This window comes from Erinaceus europaeus, chromosome 18, assembly GCF_950295315.1.
Source record: "Erinaceus europaeus chromosome 18, mEriEur2.1, whole genome shotgun sequence".
NCBI classification, from domain to species: Eukaryota; Metazoa; Chordata; class Mammalia; order Eulipotyphla; family Erinaceidae; genus Erinaceus; species Erinaceus europaeus.
In genome coordinates, this window is record NC_080179.1 from 26,077,131 (window position 1) to 26,102,434 (window position 25,304).

Sequence of the window (25,304 nt, forward strand, 5' to 3'; positions counted from 1 at the left end):
ACATATATAAAATAAATAAATATAAAATTCTAACTAAATGAATAAGTAGAAATTCCAGGCTAATGTATAATTAGTTGAGGCTAGAAGAGAAAGGATAAAAATGTCATCTCTTCAGACTGGGAGTATGGATCGACCAGTCAACACCCATGTTCAGTGGGGAAGCAATTACAGAAGCCAGACCTTCCACCCTCTGCAACCCACAACGACCCTGGATCCATACTCCCAGAGGGATAGAGAATGGGAAGGCTATCAGGGGAGGGGGTGGGATGTGGAGATAGGGTTTTGGAAATTGTGTGGAACTGTACCCCTCTTATTCTATGGTTTTGTTAATGTCTCCTTTCTTAAATAAAAAAATAATAATAAGTGAAGGAAAAAGGAAAAAAAATGTCATCTCTAGATAGTAAGGCAAATGACCTACCAAAGAAGTGGAGCCTAGGGGCTGGGTGGTGGGCACCCGGTTGAGTGCACATGTTACAATGCCCAAGGACCTGGGTTTGAGCCTCCAGTCCCCACCTGCAGGAGGGAAGCTTTGCAAGTGGTGAATGAAGCAGTGTTGCAGATGCCCCTTTGTTTCTCTCCCTCTCTACCACCCACTTCACTCTGAATTTCTGGCTGTCTCTATCCAATAAATAAATATAATTAAAAAATTTAAAAAAACAAGTGGAGCCTCACTTAAATTAAAGATATGCAATCTCATCCAGCATTATACAATCCAAATATTGAAATACAGCTCAAATATATATCCAAAATATACTAATTTGAAATTTATATCAGTCTACACTTTAAGTCTTATTAACGTGTGTGTGTGTGTGTGTGTGTGTTGTGTATATTATTGTGGGCATTATATAAAATAATGATGAAAATTTCCCTTTCCCCTTTCTCCCTAGACTTTACGTGCTGCTGGGAAAACATACATGATATTTTTTGTCCTGGTAATTTTCTTGGGATCTTTTTATTTGGTGAATTTGATACTGGCTGTGGTGGCCATGGCTTATGAAGAACAAAATCAAGCCACCCTGGAAGAGGCAGAACAGAAAGAGGCTGAATTTCAGCAAATGCTTGAACAGCTTAAGAAGCAACAAGAAGAAGCTCAGGTACTGGATGATAATAAGCATAGATTTATTTATGACATTATTGAGTATTGACCTTTAGTAGGAGTAGAACTAGAGCTTGTAAACAGACATTGTGTTAAGGAAAAGGAAAGCTATTCAGACTTTTCCCCTTGAATTTAGAGTCAAACAAATTTTTCAGAAATTATTATATAAGGGAATTAACTAGTGGGAGGGAACGTGTTTGGGATAAGTTTAACTATGCAATATTGCATGAAACTTGAGGGGAAAATCTGATTTTCTGCTTAATAGGGAAAAGACACATAACTGACATTTCCAACTATTAGTGTTTCATCCTTATTTATTATAACATTGGTGATTTTTATTTTCAAGTTAATAATATTATGCATGCCTAATCTTAAGCACCCTTTGTAGTCTACAGTACAAAAGGTATTTCTATAGCCCCTATTAGGATAATAGGAAGATATCTGCAATCAATCACAAATTTAAATTTTCATTAATGTTAAGGACTGCTCAAGTTAGTAGCATGATGAATGGGCATTTGTGTTTTGAGAAGAAACAGAATAATGGTATTTGTTTTAAAAACATAATTGACAGGAGGTAATTATAGATAGAGTGAAATCTGACTCATGTCAGTGAGAGAGTTCCTGTTCATTTTTGCCAATCTTTCATAGTTAGTCTTGTTAGTCATTCTCTACATATCTGATAGCTTTCTTATTCTGCAGTTTCTTAGTGACTAACAACATTGAGGAAATTTTGTTTTTTATTTTTCATATGTATAGCTTCTGTTGTGGTATAAACATCTAAGTCTATTATTTGCTTTTTACCTGAAAATTTTGTTTTATTCTACTGTATTTTGAATATTTTTATATTCTGATAACAAGCTCTTTAGCACATTTGCTTTGAAAATATTTTTACTCAGTCTATAACTTGTCTTTTTGTTTTCCTAACAGTAGTTTTAATTTTTTGAAGCACAATTAATCAAGTCATTTACTTGTTTGTTCATGATTTCACTGTTATATTTAAGAAACTTTTGCCAAACCACTACACAAAGATTTTTAGAAGTTTCACAGTTTTGCCTTTTATATTTAAGTCAATGACACATTTTAAGTTAATTTTTGTATCAAGCATGATTTATGTTTTGAGAGTTTGTTAAAGATGCACATTAAATATTCCAACACCACTCATAGAACAAAATATCATTTCTGAAGGAAATTCTAAATTTCCTTTAAACTGTTAACAAAAATTGTCTGTATATGCATTGGTCTACTTGTAGATTCAATTTTATTCAATTGACTTGTCTCTCTTCATATCAACATCAAGCTTTTAGCTACTGTTGCTTCTCAGTATGTTTTGAAATTAGATAATGGTGCTTCTCTAACTTTGTTTTTCTTTTTCAAAGTTGTTTTTAACTATTCCAAATCCGTTGTACTTTCCTATGAGTCTGACACATCAGTTTTTCAGTTTCAGCTTGGATAATTTCCACTGCTATGTTTATCATATTTTTCACTCAGTGTCACTAATCCAAACCAGTTTTTGTTGTTGTTGTTGTTATGTCAGATATTGCAGTTTTCACCTCTGGACATTTTATCTACATCTGTTTTAAATTTTAAAAAAGCCTTATATGCGTTTAATATTCTTAACAGCAAAAATAACTGTTTAAAGTCCTTGTCTGAATTTCTGGTATCTATACCTACTCTTCACATTCTGATTAAGTTTTGCTTCATTATGGATCATAGCCTTTTTTTTTTAATTCTTTTTTTTTTTAATCCTTGACAATGTTTAGATGCAATACAGTCACCACTTTTGCATTTTGGACTACCAATTATTTTTCATTCTTATAAAAATTTACTTTTGGGGAGGAGACAGTTACATTACCTATAAATATTTTGACATATTGTGTTTTGAAACATTGGAAACTTTCTTTAAGATTGAACCTGAGTAGCATTTTATTTTGACTCACTCTTCCTGACTACTAAGTAAAGAATATCCTATAAAATTCTATCTGAATATCCTATCAAATGCTCCATTTATAAATGAAATGCTTGGAAGTGAAAATAGTATGAATAAGCTCTACTTCTAGTACAATAGCTTCATCTGATCCACAGGAATTTCTAACAAAAGTTACATTTATGTCAACAGTCTCAATATTCAAGTGGAGTATATCCAATACTCACGGAGAACTTTCCTGAGTTCTTTCTCTGTACATCTTTCTCCTCATCATTTATCTGCCCTGTAAAGTATTATCATCTTCATCTCCCTGAAATCAGCTCCATTTTCTTCCCTTATGGAACTTACAGTGATAGCTCTTCAATGTACTTACTATATCTGGAACTACAAGGCAATGAACTAAGAAAATCATGGAACCTGCTTTCATTTTCATTCCCCATTACCTCAGAACATCATTGCCAAATATTAGAGATCTTCAAAATCACCATTACACTTAGTTTTCTTAGCATCTGTTTCATGACAGAAGACAAATCTAATCCCCTTTATTACATCTCGGTCAGAAACAGAAGTCCAAATAACTTTTGCCCATAGTCACTTTTGGATAGATTTTTTTTTCCAGATGAACAGTTCTAGATAGTTCAAACATTATTTAAATCACACACACACACACACACACACACACACACACACACACACACACACACACACACACATTGCAAATTCAAAAAGATTCACTACATATACCATAAGGTCTTTTGTGAATCTCTTTGATATGATGGATATCTGACAAAGGACTGCTCAAGTCCAACCATACACGTTGAACATGCTGGCAACAGCATTTTCATTTTGTCATTGGGTACAAAGTAGTAACATAGTTATATTTGGCTGATTTTACAAGAAAAAGTATTAATAAATGTGGTGATATCTGTATCGCTCATGATTTCCAAAAGGTTCTATATCTCAAGTATTTTAGAGTTTACCTTAGATCAATATAAATAAAATAAATTTGTAAGATAATAAAATAAGTAGAAGACAAAGCATTTCACATTTAAAAGTTTTAAATAAATGTAATAGGAAATGCTATTTATAGACTATAGTTATATTTTAAAGCATTGAATAGTTCCATTATTTTTAGAAGAAAATTTCATGCTTGAATAAAGTGTATTGTTATATTGTCTGAAATGACACTGTGGGCAAGAAATTTTGGTTCTTAGTTGACTATATAGGTAACAATGCTCTTTAAGTAGCCAATGTTCTAGAGAGGTGGGGTGTGGCAGCAGAAAAGTAAATTGGTGCTTCCGTGTAACTTGAATCTAGTTAACCACCTGTGATGCTTCAGAAGTTACAATCTAACCAAGTACTTAATGAAGCCTAGTCTGTTTCAACCTAGTCTCTGTTAAGGGCCCACCTACTGCTCCTGGCTGTTTGAAAAATATTCAGCTCAGCAGAGTGACATTCAAGTGCAACTTTAGAAGATTGGGGAAAAACAAGCAGAACAAAGTCCCAGATGTTATAAACTAAATCAGTTAAATTATTTCTGATAGTGACCCACATAGAACTGTCTATACTAGATTTATAGGAAAACATTTAGAAAGACATTTTGGAAAGAAATAAGAAATAGTGACATTTAGAGTGTCAATATAAGTAGAGATAGAAAATTAAAACAAGTGTAGTTAGTGTTTTATTTTGAATGGAATTTTTAAAACTGGATTTACAGTTTAAAATACAGTGTTATCACAAGCATAGCCATATGACTATATTTTTAATACAAATACAGGGAATGTATATAGTCTATTTAGAATCATACAAAAATAAGAAAAAAATGCTTTTCCCTGTGTAAATATTAAGTGCCTAATTATTTGTACAAAGAGATGTTCTTTAGCAAGTCAGTGCAAAATACTACCAGTCTAAATAAGCTGGATACTGTGTATGTCACAGACTGGGCATAAACAGGTACACAAACATGAGAGGTGACAGGAAACATCTGCTTTTGAGGGAATCGGCAAACCACTGGAAGTGGAACTAGTGACAAATTGGAGTTGATGAGCAACACAGAAAATGTGTTGTGTTAGAGATTACCTTTATTGTCTTAGAAATGTGGTTTGATTTTGATATTTTTTAACTGTTACCCAGAATAGGTAGGGAAATGACATCTTATGCAAAACAAAGTCTGGAAATGATTTAAATGTACATGGATTTGGGGATTATGGCAAGTGAATATGACTACCACTTCCCTTCAAACAGCAAACAAGTCCATGAGTGGTTGGCACTATATTGTTTCCATAAAATTGGGGAAATAGAAGGGCCAGGTGGTAGTGCACCTGGTTGAGCTCACATTGTTACTATGATCAGGGACCCAAGTTTAAGCCCCTTATCCCCACCTAGAGAGGAAAATAAGTCACAAGCAGGGAAGCGGGTCTGTATATGTCTGTCCTTCTCTTTATCTCCCTCTTCCCCTCTTAATTTTTCTCTGTCCTATCTAAAAATATATAAATAAGAAAAAAGATGACTGCCAGGAGCAGTGAATATGTAATGTAATGCAGTGATCCCCTACCCAAAGAAAAGAAAGAAGAAAATTTAAATCATTTGCATTAGAAGGATACATGCATATTCATTCTTCAATAAGTGATATATACTATATATCTCACTGTATCTATCAAGCCTATAATGATGTTCTGCAATGTCCTGTACTGAATACTGATGGTCTAGTGTCCTGCGTTGTTACAGATTATAGAGAAAGACTTTATTAACTTTGTCATATAGATATAGTCACATAGGGTCCTTACTACTTTTACTCTTTCATCACAAATGATTAGAAATTATTTTGATGATTAAGAAATCAAAAGATATGGCTACCTAACTATACAATGCTATAAGTATTATAAATCAATGTTTCATTAAGTACTAGACATTATTTTGTGAAGAATTTGAGGCCCAAGTTTCCATAAATGAATACAGTATTCAATATAAACAAATAACTTAGTCTAGCACATACATTCAGTACTAGATGCAACATTACAACTCCTCTCTCTGAAGTTACGTTAATTCTAGAGAATACATAGAATTGTCCCTTTAGCTTTAAACTTTTTTTTTGAGTTGAGATGAAATTCAGAAAGAGAGAAATATAAAGTACAATGTATTGTCTTGGAAAGAAACATAAAGTCCAATGTATTGTCAAAACATAATTAAGCTTCTTAATATCTTCTTTCTTCCTCAAAGAAATTTCTGCTATATAGATCATTCTGACACATAGTGTTTTGTGAGATCTTGGAAAGTCATGTAAGTATTACTTATTCTTTCCCACCCACCCAGTGTCTGAGACAAAAGACATGATACCTTTTTTTTCATAACTTCCAGATTTCTTATTAAATTAGGTGACATAGTAGGCCAGTAACCATATAGAAAACTATGTGATAAGCAAAATTTCTATCTAGCATATAGTCTAGTGGAGAAAATTAAGTAATGTAGTAAAGAAATTAAGTATTTCATTTTGTAATTACATATACAGAGTTGAACCAATATTTTCATGACTTAATAATTTCCACTTCCATGATTATATTTAAAAACAGGAATACATATAATGAGAACTCATTGTTGATATGAACTATACCATTGTTTCATATCCTCTAGAGTCATTGTTAGATCATATCTAACCTATAAATACTATTCATATAAAGGAAAATACAAAATATTATTCATATAAATAAAAATGCAAAATACTCAGAGCTGCATTCCATTGCTTACTATAAAGTCAAAGTACATATGAAAAAATACTTAAGGAAGTTTTCATAATATCTTAAATGATTATTTCATATGTTAATTGTCTGATACATTGTTATTTCTAGTAACAATAAATTTATAAACACTAAACAATTAAAACTGAGTGTTGCCTAGCCAACTAATCATATTACTCCATGTGATTAACATGGCCCTAGTACTAACTTTAATTCAAATTAAAAAAGAGGATGAATTAGATGATACATGTCTATTCACCTAGAGGCAAAAGCACATATTGTAAATAATGATGACAGATTTGTATTTTTTTTGTCCTAAAGATCGAGGAAAAGCATACCTTTCGGTTATTTCACTATCATATGTGGGAGGAACAAGTCTATGGATGAAATTGGAAGAGTAATTAGACCAGCAAATATCAAGAAGAGAACATACGTTTATTTATTTATATATTTATTCCCTTTTGTTGCCCTTGTTTTATTGTTGTCATTATTATTGTTGGATAGGACAGAGAGAAATGGAGAGAGGAGGGGAAGACAGAGAGGGGGAGAGAAAGATAGACACCTGCAGACTTGCTTCTCCGCCTGTGAAGCGATCCCCACCGCAGGGGAGGGAACAAGGTGCTGGAACCTGGATCCTGATGCCGGTCCTTGCACTTTGCACCACATGCGCTTAACCTGCTGCGCTACTGCCCGACTCCCTTGAAAACATATGTTTTTAAAGTGGAGAAGATAAGGCTGGGCAGTAGTGCATACACTATATGATGTGTGAAGACATCAAAATGTGTGAGGACTTGTGTTCAAGCCCCTAGTCCCCACCTGCAGCGAAGAAGCTTGTGTCTTTTCTTATGTCCCCCTCTTTTTCTCTCTTTCTCTCTAAAAAAGGAAAAACAGGAGTCAGGCAGTGGCACACCTGGCTGAGTACACACATTGCTATGCACAGGTCTTTGATTTGGGTTCTCATTCCCCACCTGCAGGGCCATGCTTCCCAAGTGGTAAAGCAGGTCAGCAGGTGTTCAAGTGTAACTCTACCTCTCTACCACTCCCCCTTCTCAATTTCTCTCTGTCTTATCAAAAAATAAAATAAAATAAAAAGAAAGAAAGATAGCCACCAGGAGTTGTGGATTCATAGTGCTGGCACTGAGCCCCAGTGATAAGACTGGTGGCATTAAAAAGAAACAGAAAAGAAAGGAAAAGAAAAGAAGTCAAGGGGGCAACAATTCCTGGTGAAAACCATGGTGGTAATTGAAAAAAGAAAAAGTACAGAAGTTAGTTATTTTTATGCAATTAATTATCTCCTGAAGCAAAAGTAATGTCAACAGAATTTCAAAAGAATACTTTCCAAGAAATGTCACAATCTAACATTTTTTCCCTTGATTCAGAAGCTAACATGCGCTTTATTTTATTTAAAAGTATGTTTCGTTATTTAGACAATCACCTTGCAATGAAACAATAAAATTCCCAGGAGACACAATTCTCATATACAGTTAATAGTTTTTAAAGACAGAAAGTGTGCCCTACTCAATCATTCTGTTATATGTTTTAAATAGTACCTGGCTTTATTTTAAACAGGCAGTTGCAGCAGCATCCGCAGCTTCAAGAGATTTCAGTGGAATAGGAGGGTTAGGAGAGCTCCTAGAAAGTTCTTCAGAAGCATCGAAGTTAAGCTCCAAAAGTGCTAAGGAGTGGAGGAATCATCGGAGGAAGAAAAGAAGACAAAGGGAACACTTTGAAGTAAACAACAAAGAAGAGGGAGACAGACTTCCCAAATCAGAATCCGAAGACAGTGTTAAAAGAAGAAGCTTCCCTTTCTCCATGGATGGAAACCGACTGAACAGTGATAAGAAATTCTGCTCCCCTCATCAGGTAAAGTGTCTTACTAACTATGCATTTTGTTCTGTCATGTCATTGTCTTTTAGTTGTATTTCTTGGCACACTTTGTAAAAATAATATCGCATTGAAATGAAGACTAGAAAACTAATATAAATAGTTAACACGTTAGCATACCTTGTCTTTTAAGGAGACTTATGTTAGCGTACCTTGTCTTTTAAGGAGACTTATTAAACTATTAATGACTCTTAATTTAAAGTAATCAGATTTAATTGAATTAATTTGAGAGCACATTTCTAATATCTTTGGTTTCTTTGGTTTTTGTGAGACCTCTAAGACTTCAGTGAGATGATGTTATAGTTTCTTGTTTACCTAAAGTTAGCTTATATTTTGCATATGAAATTCTGCCTTTATTTTCTTTTAAATATATTTTAATTTTTAATACCTCTATTTATTTGATAGTGACAGCCAGCTATCAAGAGGAAAGGAGGAAAAGTCACTTAAGTATTAAATAGATAGGGAGGAAGAGAGACAGAGAGAAACCTGCAGACTTGCTTCACCTACTTCATTTATGAAGCTTTCCCCTTGCTGGTGGGGACTGGGGGCTTGAACCCGGGTCCCTATGCATTGTAACATGTGCACTCAATCAGGCTCACCACCACCTGGCCCCTACTGCCTTTATTTTCTAGTTTTTGCAACATATTTTTGAATTCTGAACAGAAAGGACTCTGAGTTTTGCCTTTACATTTTGAAGTGAAAATAGTACTGCTTTGAATCTCAATTATGTTAGTACTGTATCATTCATTAGAACAGAATTATGACCTAAAGGCCCCTGAGAACTGTTTTAAACAATATGTTTTTATTCTGGTTTAATGTTTTTTTGTCTTTATGTATTTATTGGATAGAGACAGCTAGAATTGAGAGGGAAGGGGGAGATGGAGAAGGAGAGAGACAGAGAGACACACACCTGCAGTCCTGCTTCACCACCCATGAAGCTTTCCCCTTGCAGGTAAGGTCAGGAAGTGTGATGCCTCTGGTCTTGTTCTTTTCTATTAAGATTGATTTCGCAATCCTGGGGGATTTTTTTTTTTTTTTTGGTTCCAGATGAATTTTTGTAGCTTTTTTTTTTTTTATCTCTTTGAAGAAATTTGATGCTATCTTGATGGGATGGTGTTAAATCTGTATATGGCTCTGGATAGGACAGTCATTTTGATGATGTTAATTCTTCCTGCCTGTGAGCATGGAATATCTTTCAATTTCAAAAACACATAAATTTTAAAATTATTAGCATGATAAACATAAAGTCCAAACAGTGTTTAGCTCTCAGTTGTGAGGAAAGAGTTTGTGCTAGTTATAGAGCATGTTTAATAATTTATATTGAATATGTAAATCAAACTTCATATATATATATATGTATGTAATTTAAAACCAAAGTTTTCAAATATATAAAACAGATACTCATAACACAGAACATTATATGATAGCAACCATTTCTATAACATGGTAATTCCAGTATCAAGAGATTTATCCACTATCTTGCATATAATGCAATTATAAAGGGCGATATAAAAATCAGTGTTACATATTCAGGATTAATTTGAAGCTCTATGAAGCAAATTAGACATGCATTTTTCCCTTAACTGTCACCCTTGATATTTAACATTATTGAGACTACAGGGAGCCATAGGATTAGAAGTACTAGGCAAAATGACTGACATCACAAAAATGTGTGGTCACATCATACCTCCAAATTCTGTGACTGTGACGGAATCACTATATTTTGTAAAGTTTCAGAAAAATGGGGTAAAAATGCTTAAAATAGAAAGCTGGTGGGGGGAGGATTAAGTAATATATAAACAGTGAAGTGATAATTGTACTGGTCTTAAGTTAAAATAGGTGAATAAATTCCAAATGAGGGAAACAAAAAGCTTATAAGCAGTTTTAATACTCACAAATTTAAATAAATAATCAATATTTCTATGTTTTAAATGTAGGATTCCATTCATCATTGTGCTCAAATAAAAATTTTGTTCATCTAGTCAGTAAATAAATATTTGGTGATCACCTACGACGTGACAGAATTGTTCTGGATGACAAAAATATTTGAATGGACAAATGTCACTGACCTTGTAGGCTTTTATACCAAAAGGGGGGAAGAGGATAAGAAAGATAAGAGGTTATATGCAAAATAAATAGGACAAAACCTATGTTGTAAGCATTTATTACATCAAGTACTATGGGAAGCCTAAATAAAGTGGTGCATAGGGGTTGGGATCACTAGAGATAAAAATTGTAAATGGTATTGTCTGGGAAACCATACTGTAAAGAAGACATTTCAGCAAAGGTTTAGAAGAGGTGAAGGAAGAGGCTAGCACATGGCAAAGTATTCCAAGCTCATTAAAGAGCAAATGTAAGGCCCAGAAGAGGGAACATGCCTGGAATGCTCATGGAGCAGCTGGGAGGCCTGTGTTGATTGAACCAGGGAGAGGCAATAGAGAACAGGCAGACAATTAGTTTTACTTCTGAGATCAGAGTCAGCATTTACATATATCATATGAAGATTAACTTAAATTTGTAGATAGGTATAAACATATACTTAACAAAAATAGACCTAGGTCCATAGGTAAGTATCTAGATAGGCAGGCCAGCAGATAGATTGACAGCAAATATTTCAAAAGGAAAAGAAACAGAAAGAGTGCATTAATACAACTCACAAAAAAAAATTTACCAAAGGTGTACAATATATGATTGCGAAGAAGAAAAAAAAAAGAAATCTCTGATAAGGAAAACGTCAGTGAAGATACTGGAGGCAGAGAATATAAGATGAATAGGATATCAAAGCAGAAAAGCTATAAATTATCTGTGTCCTCAACTAATATAACATTTAAATGCTATTGTATTTATACAACATTATTTTACTTGAAAATCTATAATTTCACAGCACAAAATTGCAGCATTTAAATATGGCACATTGAGCCAATGTAAAAGAGTCTGTGGTGGGGGTTGGGGGGGGTTTGGGTCCTGAAATACGATGGCAGGAGAGCTAGTGGGGGTTGTACTGTTGTATGGAAAACTGAGAAATGTTATACATATACAAAGTATAATATTTACTGTTAACTATAAAACATTAATCCTCCAACAAAGAAATAAAAAAAACCACATTTAAATGTGTGCAATAGAAACTGAGTCCCCACCCCCTAAATATTATATCTGTCTTATTTGGACACGTGAAAATAATTTGCTTAAATCAGAAGTTATGTAGTTATAACAAAGTATAGTTATTAACATATTGAAGGCACTGATAAAATACAAACATTTAATTAGAAATGCTATTGAGTATTTTCAACAAATACCTTACATATGAGCAATGTAAACCCTACCATTTTGAAATCCCTTGGGTCATGCTCCATCTTGAATTTTCCCAATCTACCTGAGTTCAGTATCTACATGCAGGATAGTGTCTGACACATCTGACTCTTTTTTATGCTCCCTTTTGTCCCTAAAAGTTAATAGTTCATGTTTACCTTCTTGACACTCCATTAAAATAATAAGAATAAGAATAATTACAACAATAAAAATATTCACTATCTGAGAATTATGTTTCAGTTTGCCTGAGAAAAAGAAAGATGGCCTCTGGGTCCTCAAAGCATGCAGCGTTGTTTTCCCTAGAGAAAGGGCAGTCACAGCTGTGGGTATTCCCTTCACTTGGCTGCATCTTCTAGTGAGTTATTTTTGGTTTATTTTCTCTGAATACTATTTTTGTTATCTTCTTTTTCAGTCCCTGTTGCCTTGTAAGCTGTGCTCGCACCCATTATTATACTTTCCAGAAATTGAATAGAAGTTTCAGATAAACTCAGAGATCTGGAATGCCTTTGAAAACACACAACATAAAACCATGCAAATTAAAGGCATGTACCGGATACATAATGGAAGTACACACATACCACATAAACTCAGCCAATATGTGTAGGCAGGTTTGCAGTTTTTAAAGACAGTTTCCAAATATTAAGATGATTTCATTGCCAGCCTAAGGATTATATAAGACAACATTAGAATTCCTCTAAGTATAAATCGAAGTTTGTCTGCATTAAATTCACATGAAATATGTGTTTACTTTAGATAGAGTTTTACCTCCCTGCCAACTGAATATCGGTTCCAAAACCTCAAAACCTCAGGAACACAAGTCTCAACATATCAGATACCATATCGAATTTTTAAATTAAGTATGAGATGAGAAACATTAACATTCTTAAATTTGATTGCTGAACTATGTCTAATTTTTTATCACTTTCATGGCTAGAAAATCAAACGACATTCTAACACTGAATAGAGAAACTGGTTGTGCAAAATAGTATCACCTGGGTACAATCTCAGATCGGACAAGTTGGACAGCTGATATATTTCCTTTGAAAAAAATCTAACCAAATTCAAAGCAACAACATATTTCTTAATGAAAAAATATCTTTCCAGAACATCACTGAAATAGAGAGCAACAGAGTATTCTAGTGCTTTGCAATCTGGGAAAAGTCATAAAAATAAGACTAAAAAGTCAGCATGACCTAATTAGGCAGAGAAATTTTAAAAATAAACTGGATGTAGCCTGCCTTTCGGTGTGTGTTTGTGTGTGTGTGTGTGTGTGTGTGTGTGTGTGTGTGTGTGTGTATGTGTGTGTGTGTGTGTGATTAAAATTACTTTACTTGGTTTTATACTCAAGCTTAGAAAAAGGAAAGGTATAGATAAGCTTACTGTTGACATATGGATATGTATGGGTCAACAAGATATCTCACCTGGATAGTACAACTGCTTTGCCAAGTACATGGCCCAAGTTCTAAGGTACAGCTTTCACTGCACTGAAGGAAGCTTTGATGCTATATTTTCCATCTCTCTCTCTCTCTCTCTCTCTCTCTCTCTCTCTCTCTTTCTCTCTCTCTCCTCTCTCTTTCTCTCTCTCTCTGTCTCTACTATCTGAAAAAACTGGCTCAGAGGAGCGAAGTTCTGGCAACAAGAAAGTGGTGTTAAATTTAAAATAAAATATAAGTTTAAGAATAATTTCTGTTGTACCTGACATGACATTTATTCTCTCAAATAAGATGTATCTATATTACCTGTTTGAGAAACCATTAATAATTTTGGAAAAACAGCTTCATAGGAAAGTTTCATTCCAACGTGGATAGAGACAGATAGGTCCAGAACATGAATGAATTTATTTTCTTGTAGACTCCAAAAGAAAAGAATAACGGTATAATAGTTTTATTTAAAAATCATTATCCAGGGGGTTGGATGTTGGCACATTCAATTAAGTGCACATATTACCATGCTCAAGGACCTGGGTTAGAGTTCCTTCTCCCCACCTGCAGGAAGGACACTTCAGCAGCAGTTAAACAAATCTGCAGATGTCTTTCTTTCTCTTTCCCCCTCAAACTCCCCTCTTCTCTTAATTTCTCTCTGTCCTATCCAATAAAATCAAAAGGAAAAAATATGGCTGCTAGGAGTGGTGGGGTCATAGTGCAGACAACAGGTTCTAGAGTTAACCCTGGTGGCAAAAATAAAATAAAATATTAAAATAAAATGAAAATGAAAAAAATCATTATCCAGAAGTAAATGTTTGATATGAATAGCTTGAGTTTAAGCCCATAGTTACAATTGAGCTGTGACTTATTCTCCAAGTAGCATGCTTTTCAGATATCATATTTGGTAATGAAATCCACCTATGTTTCCACTAAAAAGAATTAATTCCCCTCTCCAGCACAATAGTTTACGGGTATAATGTTATGGTTGACAAAATCCACTTCATCAAACTACAATACAAAGTAAAAGAAGCAGTCAACTATGCATTTAATAAACAGGAAATCAAGATCACTAGAGAGGAAAAAGCAAACTCTTAGTACTTAAATTAGCATTGTAGTCTTTAATAAAAATAACAAAAACATAGGCATTTTCTATGTACTTGGTTATCTATTCTAATGCAAACGGATTCTACAGTACTGAATTTTATAAAATAATTGTGTCCTCCCACTCCCCAATTCCTTTCTTCTTTGTCTTCTCCCCAGTCTCTGTTAAGTATCCGTGGCTCCTTGTTTTCTCCACGTCGCAACAGCAAAACAAGCATTTTCAGCTTCAGAGGTCGGGCGAAAGATGTTGGTTCTGAAAATGACTTTGCTGATGATGAGCACAGCACATTTGAAGACAGCGAGAGCAGGAGAGACTCACTGTTTGTGCCCCATAGACATGGAGAGCGACGCAACAGTAACGTTAGTCAGGCCAGTATGTCATCCAGGATGGTGCCAGGGCTTCCAGCAAATGGGAAGATGCACAGCACTGTGGATTGCAATGGTGTGGTTTCCTTGGTGGGTGGACCATCAGCTCTAACCTCACCTACTGGACAACTTCTGCCAGAGGTGATAATAGATAAGTTAGCTATTACTGACATTATACATCAAATTGAAATAATCAAAGCCTGGGTGAACTTGTTATACCAAATGAAAAGTCTTTAAAAAATAATATATGATTAAGTGAACAAAAAACTTTAGAATTGTCAGACTATTGAATTGTATGGGACCATTTGCTGCCAAATATTTTAAGTGAAAAGATGTTAATTTTAGAATCTGGGGTGAATCACATCTGGAAATTCAGTAACCCTACCAACACAAAATAATAGCTACTTGGACAATCAAATACTTAGAGATGTGCATATCTACCCAAAATTGTATATTACCTATCCTGAACATTTTATATACTTGAATTTAATGTTATAATGTTCAGTACTTTGACAAAAGACTGGTTTTACACAACTATCAATATTACAATGCTATTTCAAAATGATTAAAATGTTAGTTTCTTATAGGATGGCATATAGACATATTTTTCTTTAAATCTCAGGAAAGCACACACATTTCATTGTACATCTGTGTTTGTGCATGGAAAACATTGGCCCATATATGTCAATATAGCCTCAAAGAAAATAATTCATCCTTGGGACTATATTACTCTATTATTTGTTTTGGAGGAAGATTTATCTGACTACCAAGCTTTGAAATAAGCTAAAAATTAGCTGCATTTGAATGAAATCAAACCATATGTGACTTTAGCATGCTTATGTAAATATTCCTGGAAGACTGCAACAGGTCAATTAAAACTGCCCTATAAAATTTCACCCATTTGGTGAATTCTTGTTAAGGGCAGCACCTGTGATAATATTGAAATGTTTAAGACTTAAAAAATAAACTCAGTATTTTATTATTACTTTAGTAACCTTGGAAAAGTGCATGTAGCATGACTTTCCCAAGAAGTGACATGTGGTGTTATGGTATTTATTGAAAGGGTGGTTTGAGCTATTAGTATTTGGTTTGCAGGGCACCACCACTGAAACAGAAATTAGAAAGAGAAGGTTAAGTTCCTACCAGATTTCAATGGAAATGCTGGAAGACTCTTCAGGAAGACAAAGAGCCATGAGCATAGCCAGCATCTTGACTAACACAATGGAGGGTAAGATGAAAGCAGTTTATCGTTTTCTGTGAATATATGTTTTGTGGAAATAGTCTTTCTGAAAGCATTACCAAAGTAAATTCCCCTAGAGTCAAGTGATATAATAGATCTAAGTAGATAATATATGGAATACATTTATCCCATTAATTTCTAAACAATATTGTTTTTCTTTTTTGAATTCTTAGCTGCAGAAATTTCACTACTTGACATTACATCAGTGAGAATTTACCCATAAACATTGAGAATAAATACTTCCCATTTTAAGTCTTTGTAAGAGCATATACACCTTATCGATGTATTGGAACTTCCAGTTGCACAATAATTATTTTATTAAAAACTCAATATATTAAAATTGTAGGTAACCTTTTAATAAAGTCAGTTCACACTCTAAAGACATGAGTATATATGAATAAAAATATATTTGATCTGAGTCTATACTAAAAAGAAGCGCATAATGGATTCTCATTGAGTGCAAAGTAGAAAATGTAAGAATGTAGAAAAATCAGAGGAATTAATCCCACATATAAAGATCACAGCTTTAGACAGTGTTAAAGACTCTTTCAAAAGAAATATTGTTTGATGATGGGAGTCGGGCTGTAGCGCAGCGGGTTAAGCGCAGGTGGCGCTAAGCTCAAGGACCGGCGTCAGGATCCCGGTTCCAGCCCCCGGCTCCCCACCTGCGGGCAGGTCCCTTCAGAGGCGGTGAAGCAGGTCTGCAGGTGTCTGTCTTTCTCTCCCCCTCTCTGTCTTCCCCTCCTCTCTCCATTTCTCTCTGTCCTATCCAACAACAACGACATCAATAATAACTACAACAACAAAACAACAAGGGCAATAAAAGAGAATAAATAAATAAAATTAAATTAAAAAATTTAAAAAAAATAAGAAATATTGTTTGATGTATTTATAAAGCTTATGGATATAGAAAGTATATTTTTAACAAAGTTACTAATCAACTATTATCTAGTGACTCACTCTAAAGCAAAATATTAAACTCAAATATTTATTTGTATTTTATTTAAAAATTCTATTTAAATGGGCACGTTATGAAAGTATTTGACGATCCCTTGTTTTCATGTTTGATCAATTAATATGAACTTCCATGCATAAGCAAAAGCATCAAAAATCATTAATATTATCCAATATGTATTAATTTACGGCTACGATAATTCTTTGTAAAGTTATTTACTATTCATTTTTATTGTTTCTCTAGAACTTGAAGAATCTAGACAGAAATGTCCACCATGCTGGTATAGATTTGCCAATGTGTTCTTAATCTGGGACTGCTGTGATGCATGGTTAAAAGTAAAGCATCTTGTGAATTTAATTGTCATGGATCCATTTGTTGATCTTGCCATCACCATTTGCATTGTCTTAAATACCCTCTTTATGGCTATGGAACACTACCCCATGACTGGTCAGTTCAGTAGTGTGTTGACTGTAGGAAACCTGGTAAGTTCATTTGCAATTTACTTATTTCCATTAGGTGTGTGTGTGTGTGTGTGTGTGTGTGTGTGTGTGTGTGTGTGTGTATAACAGACCAAGAATAAAATGTTATGTGCTATGTGGAAGACAAAAACATCTTCTTTATTTATACTTATATGCAATAACATCTAAAGGAACAGCACCAATAATATAAAGCCAAAAATTAAACTGATATTAATACTGATTATTTAGATCAATATCCGAGCTAGTAGATCTTGGTGTCTTACCAGCTATAAACTCATTAAAATCTTAATCATTCTTGCTGGAAATATAAGTTCAGACAAACCATGAGGTCTGTTTGGGTTCTACAAACATGCAATTTCAACACACTCTGGTTCTGAATAAGTCATATCCGTTAAAGAAAGTAAAAAGGATCAAGGTCTTTATCCAGAGAAAATCACAATTGGTTAAATTAGATTACCAAGTATTCACATAAGATGTAACTGATAAAATTATATTTATCACTTGGGCACACTTTTACTTCAAATCACTTGAGCATGTATGTGTATGTGTGTGCTAACTTTCATTTTCCCTTCTAAATCTCTGTGGAGACACTGAAATGAATGAACAGATAAAGGATTTGTGTAATTAATTTGTCAAGCTCTTTCTTTTTGACATGATATAGAAATTAACTAGAACAGAAAAAAATAAAAAGAAAGAAACTGAACCATAGAATGCAAAAAAGAAAAAAAAAAGAAATACCAAACCATATAAAAGAGTAGTCATGGGGGGAAAAATCCCTTTCATGTCTAGTTCAAAAATTTTCATAACAGAACTCTGTTTGGCACAGCTACTATGGTCACATACTCCCAGTTTAATTAGTCTTGGCAGAGGGTAGAATCATATGAAAAAGCATGGCAGTCTTAAAGGATCATATAAGTGGAGGAGAAATTATTCTCAACAGAAGGGAATAACTGAATAAGTGGAGAAAAGTCTAGCCCAACAAATGACCTTTACTTCACTGTGTTTTTCAATTCAGTAACGATCCACCAGATAATCTTGTGATTTTCTTCTTCACTAGCACCTGTGATACTGATCGTTTTTCCCGACTGTTGATCTTTTCAATGATATCATCTCTGGTTCTTTTTCTGGGCTTCTCTTCTTAAGCCTTTAAGGTTTGTTGATTTGTTTTTGGCATCTATTTTTAAATTTACAGAGAGTTGGCTTGTCCTTAAGCAGTTTCACAGCTCTCAGGTGGTCTTTTCTATTCAGATGAAAACAGAGAGAAAAAGAGGCACCACAGTGGCAGAGCTTCCCCCTGTGTTTTACCTCTTAGAAATAAATCTTTCTGTGTCTTTCTATCTATCTTATATATCCTATCTATCTATCATCTATCTATCTACCTACCTATCTATCTATCTATGAGAGAGGGAGAGAGAAAAGGATCAATTCTATGACACACGCAGTATGGTATGAATGGTTCAGATCTGGGAATTGAAGTTTGCAAGTCCCACACTCAAGGAGTGCATCACCCCACTCCCCACCCCCAATCTCCCAGGCCACAAGGATATTTTTCCCCTTTAACCAGAACACTGTTCAGCTCTGGGTTATTGTAGGGCTGGGGATTGAACCTAAGACTTCTGGTGTTTCAAGCATCAAAGTCTTTTTGCCTAATTATTATGCTATCTCCCCAGCCCAGGGATTTTTTTTTTTCATAAATACTTTCTAAGTACTCAGTAAATCAAGGAAGTATTCACTCTCTTAGTATAAGCTGCGTTCCTGTTCCCTGTTTCCAACTTTACTGATAACTGTTCAAAGATAACTTTAAACAGTGTGTGGCAACTAAAAGATCATTCTTTCCCACAGTTTATTGAGAGTTCATAAATCTCATTTCAGATTTGAGAGCTTTCTAGTAGTGAGTGATCTTTCATCTTCAAAGACAGAAATCTTAGAGCAAGGCTTATCCACTTTCCCCTTATTTCTTAAGCACAACTGGATGTGATGACCCATAATTAATCCCATAATTAAGATTAAGATAAAACTCCCTTCACTCAATGCCTTTTTATCTGTTAGACTACACGTTGACTACACTTGTGATTCAACAATTTTTTTTTTCCCGGTTGTCAAAACTCCCTTTTGATCCCATCCTTTCCATACCAGTGGACCTAATTGTCCATTATTTCCTAATTAGCCCCCTCAAAATAGCCTTGTCACTATACCACACAAATGCTTACATGTTGATTATGAGGGAATATATCACTGCTCTGTATATTCACTTTGTGTCCTGACTCAAATAAGCCCCTCTTAATTCTTCAGTCTTCAAGCTCAAGTAGCAGTCTTCTAATAAGATTTTAAGCATTCATTTTGTAATTCCTAATCCACTTGTGGAAAAATAAATAAATATCATGTGGGACATTAGACATTTTCTTATAATTCCCAGTTTTCAAATCTGTTTTAGGAGCAGGGGTAGGTAGCATAATTGTTATGCAGAGACTCTTAAGCCTGAGGCTCTGAAGTCTCAAGTTCAATCCCCTGCACCAACAGAGGTAAGAGCTGAGCAGTACTCTGGCAATAAATGAAAAAAGTAAATATATTATAAATTACATTGGGTAAAGTTTAAATCCCATTATTTTGTATTTCCCAATGTGTTGTGTACACACTGTTGTTACTCAATAAATAACCAAGTACTGTCTATCCAAAAGGATCACTTCAGGTAGCACATTTTCATTCAAGAATACTATGATTTGGAACCAGGTACAAACAGGTTTGTTCACATTGCCAATGTTTACTCACAATGTAGCATCTGGAAAAATCTGATTTAAAAAACAAGACAAAACAGTCTTTCTTTCTTTCTTTTGTATCATTGAAAAGGGTATAATAATCGTTTGAAGGTCAAACAAGGTAGTATAAAAAAAAAGTACCTCTTGTAATGCACCTAAGCATTAAACATGGTTTCAGTAAATTATTTCCTTCCTCCTACTTATGTTTTTTTTAAATATTTCTGTCAAATATAGATGGAAAATAGTTCTGCTTTAGTTCTTTTTTTCCCCCCAAAATATTGGACTGTTAGTGAAGCTGAATAAGTGAAAGAACTTTTGGATATTTGATAAAACGAAACAGGAAGTTGAGGCTTTGAGGAATTCCAATGTTGAAGCAACTGAGTATGAAAACAGAACAAAGGAAGTTGATTTCAGGATGAACAAATGGAAAAACACTATATTAAAATACCAAACCTGGGTAGTCCTAGAAATAATTACCTGATACTCTGAGAGTTTTCTCATGAGTCAAATATAATGGAGTAGATGATTTTTCAAGTTCCTCCCAGGTTGAAAGTTTTATAACTTTTTAAATAAACCATTTTATTCAAAAAATGTTAACTCACAGGACTGTTATTGACATAGATGTACAATGTCACATCTCCCCGTCATAGGTGTCAGGACACCATACCTCCTCCAACTTGTCCTCTTTCCCCACTCTATGATTTTTGATGTTTATGAATTCTAGGACAATGGATCTCCATTCCCACTCCCTTGTTCAAGCTCTCTTCGACCTCCTTCCTCTACAGGCCTTGGATCTGTTGCAATAGACTATATCTAAGTTTTACCCTGTACTTTTACTTTTCATTTTTTTGTGAGTCTCACAAATGAACATATTCTCTTTGTGAGCTATTTCACTCAACAATATTCCTTCTAGTTACAACCATGTTTTATTAAAAGAGAAAATATTAAAGCCGAGTAACAGCCCATCATCTGTACCTACACATATGACAACTTCCTTAACCACTCATCAGTGATTGGATAGAAAAATCATTTAACATTATAAATAACTACAGAGAAAATAAAGTAGTGAAGTGGAATGGAAGCTGGTTGTCTAGCAGACTTTGGTAGAGTCAGTGGTAAATTGAGGTTAGTGTCAGGGAAACAACACATTAATATAGAAAGTGTAGGTTATAGGAAGAATTAAGTTAGCTGTTCCTAACCACAGAAAGCTCCTTGCTATTATTAAGTAATACAATATATAGTTAGTGTATATTATATGTAGATATATAGTAATTAAAATTATTTTTGGATAGAGACAGAAATTTAGAGGGAAAGGGGAATATAGAAAGGGAGAAAGAAAGAGAAACACCAGCAGCACTGCTTCACTACTCATGAAGCTTCCCTCCCCCCTACAGGTAAGGACCAGGAACTCGTGCATAGCAATACGTACACTAGCCTGGTTCACCACCACCGGACCCAACATACAATAATTCATCTATAAAATATTTCATGGTGAAATTTCTCATGATATCTTATCGGATACTTGTAACAACCTGGAAAATATGTGTATATTAGAAAATAATACATCTATATATAATATTATATAATAGAAAGCTACTATGTATCATATATAATAAAATAAATTATAGTTTTGTATCATGTAAGAGTCAAAGTTCTTTTAGAAAAACTAAAAGTCCACTTGATGACTTTATGCATGAAGAGACTTTGCAAATCATTTACCTAGTAATTTAGTTGAACTAAGATATTTCTGATACTTCTGTGTAAGAAATAAAATCTGGATAAATCAGAAGTTATTTTATATTCACCACAGACAAAAATTCACTGATACACCATCATATAAAATGAAAAAGAGTCATTTTTTTCCATGTACATTCCATTATATACCTGAATTTTTCATGTACTAGGTTTGCTTAAAATGCATTTTTTTAAACCCCACTATGAAGCTGAACATCTATCCTCACCCTTCACCTAGAGTTTTTTACTTTGGTGCAATATTCCAAACTCGGTCAGATTCAGCTTTTGAGTTTCCCTTTCTGTTCTTTCTCAGATTCTGTTTATGAGTGGGATCATCCCATACTCTTCTTTGTCTTTCTGACTTAACATAAATGCATTTTATTACTACTTGAGTGCACTGATGAACTTCAGCTCATCTGTTTTCTAGGACATGTGTTTCATTAAGCTCCCTCTGTAATTGTGGAAATGAAGTATTACGTACTTATAAAAGTGGATCAAGATTTATTTTATTAATGTTTTCAGAAACAAAGTGACATTAATGTTATTTTAGTTAAAGAGGTGATTCCATGTTTGAGTACATACCCTGCAAGTATGAGACTCACAGGTAAATTCCTTGAATCACAAGGAACAACAAGAACTGCCATCCACAGATGACAGAATGGTTCTCTGGGTTTTGTTCTCTCTCTCATCTTAAAAACAAACAAAAATAGCTGGGTTAGGGAAGTGGTACAGTAATAAATACATACATAAATTCCTAGGTTCTATCACTAGCTTTGCAAAAAGCCTGATTTTGATAGGGTTCCTTCAAGGTAAAGGCTCATTTACCTGGGTAAATGATAAGCTGATTCTTACAGTCACAAACAGTAACTTTTATCTACATTTAAAAGAATTGCTTTAAAAGCATTCTTATAAGAGCAACTAAACAACTCTTCATGTTCTTATATCTTTTAGCCTATGGTTTTGAGTACATACAAAATTAGTTTGTTTTAATATCACTTTTTTTTTTTTTTGCCACCAGGGTTATTGTTGGGGCTTGGTGCCTGCACTACAAATCCACTGCTCCTGGAGGCTTCTTTTCCCTTTTTGCTGCCCTTGTTGTTTTATCATTTTTGTGGTTATTATTAGTGTTGTTATTGGTGTCGTTGTTGGATATGACAGAAAGAAATTGAGAGATGTGGAAAAGACAGAAATGGGGAGAGAAAGATAGACACTTGCAGACCTGCTTCACCATTTGTGAAGAGACCCTCTCCCCACACCCACCCTGCAGGTGGGGAACATTCTCAGGATGCATACACACAAGTTAATCTTAAAAAACATTTGACAGGTTAGTGTGATAAATATCTACTTGATGATGTAAAGTGATATTAAAGCAGGAGGTAGGGCAGTAGTGCAGTGGGTTAAGGGTACATGGCACCAAGTGCAACCACTGGCATAAAGAGCCCCCAATGAAGTCTGTGGTGCCTTGCTCTATTAATATACTCTCCTTAGTTCTGACACATGCATTCAAAGATCATTATTATAAAACATTGTGGCAAACCCACTCTGGTCTCAGGGCTGTTTATGCAATTATAAAAATAAGATGATGTCTCATAAGCAAATCAACAACATAATACAGTGTCTACTAAATTTGGAATCAATTTCAGTAGCTTCCAATTATATGTGGATCTGTTCCTAATGCAATGCTACCCTAAAAATTGATTGTAATTGCAGAAAAACCACAGTATATCAAAAAGGACAAAATTTAAGTAACTACTGCCTAGGGTCTCATTTCAAGAGCTGATAAATGACTAGCATAAAAACTTATGTGGGGGCCTGGAGCAATAAAGCCCTGACAATGACCAAAAAAATAGAAAATGGAAATAAGTAAATAAAAATAAATATTTCCTTGAAAACTTAGCAGGTTCATTAAGTTAAATGAATACAGTTAAAATATTGTTTTGGAAAAATGTTAACTTTTAATAAATTTATTATATTTCTTCACTTTAAATCTTGGTCATGTTTCCTTACACTTCTATATCACTTTGAGGAAGTGATTTACAAAATTGTAATCACAGGGGGACAATTTCAACTTTCCCTGAGATAGATGTCAGTACATCTCACCTTCCACCAAACCTTATTCCTCCTTTACCATAGGCTACTAGATTCCTACCGCACTCCAGCAAACACCCTCTTTATCCTTCTTCAGTGTCCCTTGGATCTGCTGCAACAGACCACGGTCCATTGCCCTTTCACACTTGCTTCATAGTATCCCTCCATTTCTTAGAAAGTTTGGATATTTTTTTTTACTCATGATTGCTAATTTTCCTCTGTATAACTCCTTAAACTTTCAGTAGCTTGTGACGTATTTGTGAACTACTGATTTCTGTTTTAATTCAGGTCTTCACTGGAATCTTCACAGCAGAAATGGTTCTCAAGATCATTGCTATGGATCCATATTATTACTTCCAAGAGGGTTGGAATATCTTTGATGGAATAATCGTCAGCCTTAGTTTGATGGAGCTTGGTCTGGCAAATGTGGAGGGATTGTCTGTACTGAGATCATTCAGACTGGTATCTGCAGAGATTATGCTTACATTCTGTCTTTCAACAGATATCATGTATATTTTGAAATACAATCAATGTACTTTAATATAGTTACTTAGTTTGAACAGTATTTAAATTTATAACAGTATTGTGATAGTCTAAAAGATCAAATATTCTCTTTAAAACTTAGTGTGAACTATATTCAAATAATAATAAATATGGTGAAACTTTTCATAATGATTAAATGTTTAAGGTACATTTAAAAATAATCATGCATCTAAAATTATTTTTAAATCTATAAAGAGATGTGATGTAATTTAATCTTAGTTTTAATGAAAATAAAAATATATGATGTCATTAGCACTTTAAATAAAAGAATAATGTATAATAAATATGAATTATAGTAAAATTATTTAAAACATGTATGATTATATTGGGAGTTAAATAAAATGTGTATAAGCCTTTTTTAAGATTTAGAAATGTATTCTATGTGTTTCCTCCAACAGTTTTTTTTTACTTTAAAAATATTCATTAAGTTGTTTATTACACTTACAATATTTCCTTATTTCCTTTTTACTTTCTGAAATAGTCTAACAGTGACATTCATTTGCCTAATCCACAGATATCTCCAACAAAATTAGCAATGTGCTTTCATAAGCCTGTCCCATTATGTATTAGAATGTTTTGTTTATCACTTTTTATGTATCATATTTTTTCATCGAAATATAAATTTATTACAATTCTAACATTGTTAGCACATTTTTCTGGATTTTAATTTG

General features: G+C 33.9%; 1 protein-coding gene across 7 annotated transcripts in view; it reads left to right on the forward strand.

Annotated features, from left to right (window-relative positions):
* SCN3A (sodium voltage-gated channel alpha subunit 3) overlaps positions 1–25,304 on the forward strand; it is a 123,154-nt gene that overhangs the window by 57,043 nt on the left and 40,807 nt on the right. For 3 of the 7 annotated variants that reach the window (XM_060177786.1, XM_060177785.1, XM_060177784.1), the window contains 6 exons: positions 888–1,094; positions 8,324–8,617; positions 14,632–14,979; positions 15,934–16,066; positions 17,277–17,515; positions 24,379–24,552. In XM_060177786.1, the coding sequence (XP_060033769.1) occupies positions 888–1,094; positions 8,324–8,617; positions 14,632–14,979; positions 15,934–16,066; positions 17,277–17,515; positions 24,379–24,552 (1,395 nt within the window). Of the gene's footprint in view, positions 1–887; positions 1,095–8,323; positions 8,618–14,631; positions 14,980–15,933; positions 16,067–17,276; positions 17,516–24,378; positions 24,553–25,304 lie in introns of those variants that run through there. The other 4 variants (XM_060177789.1, XM_060177788.1, XM_060177787.1 and 1 more) reach the window with 3 other exon arrangements.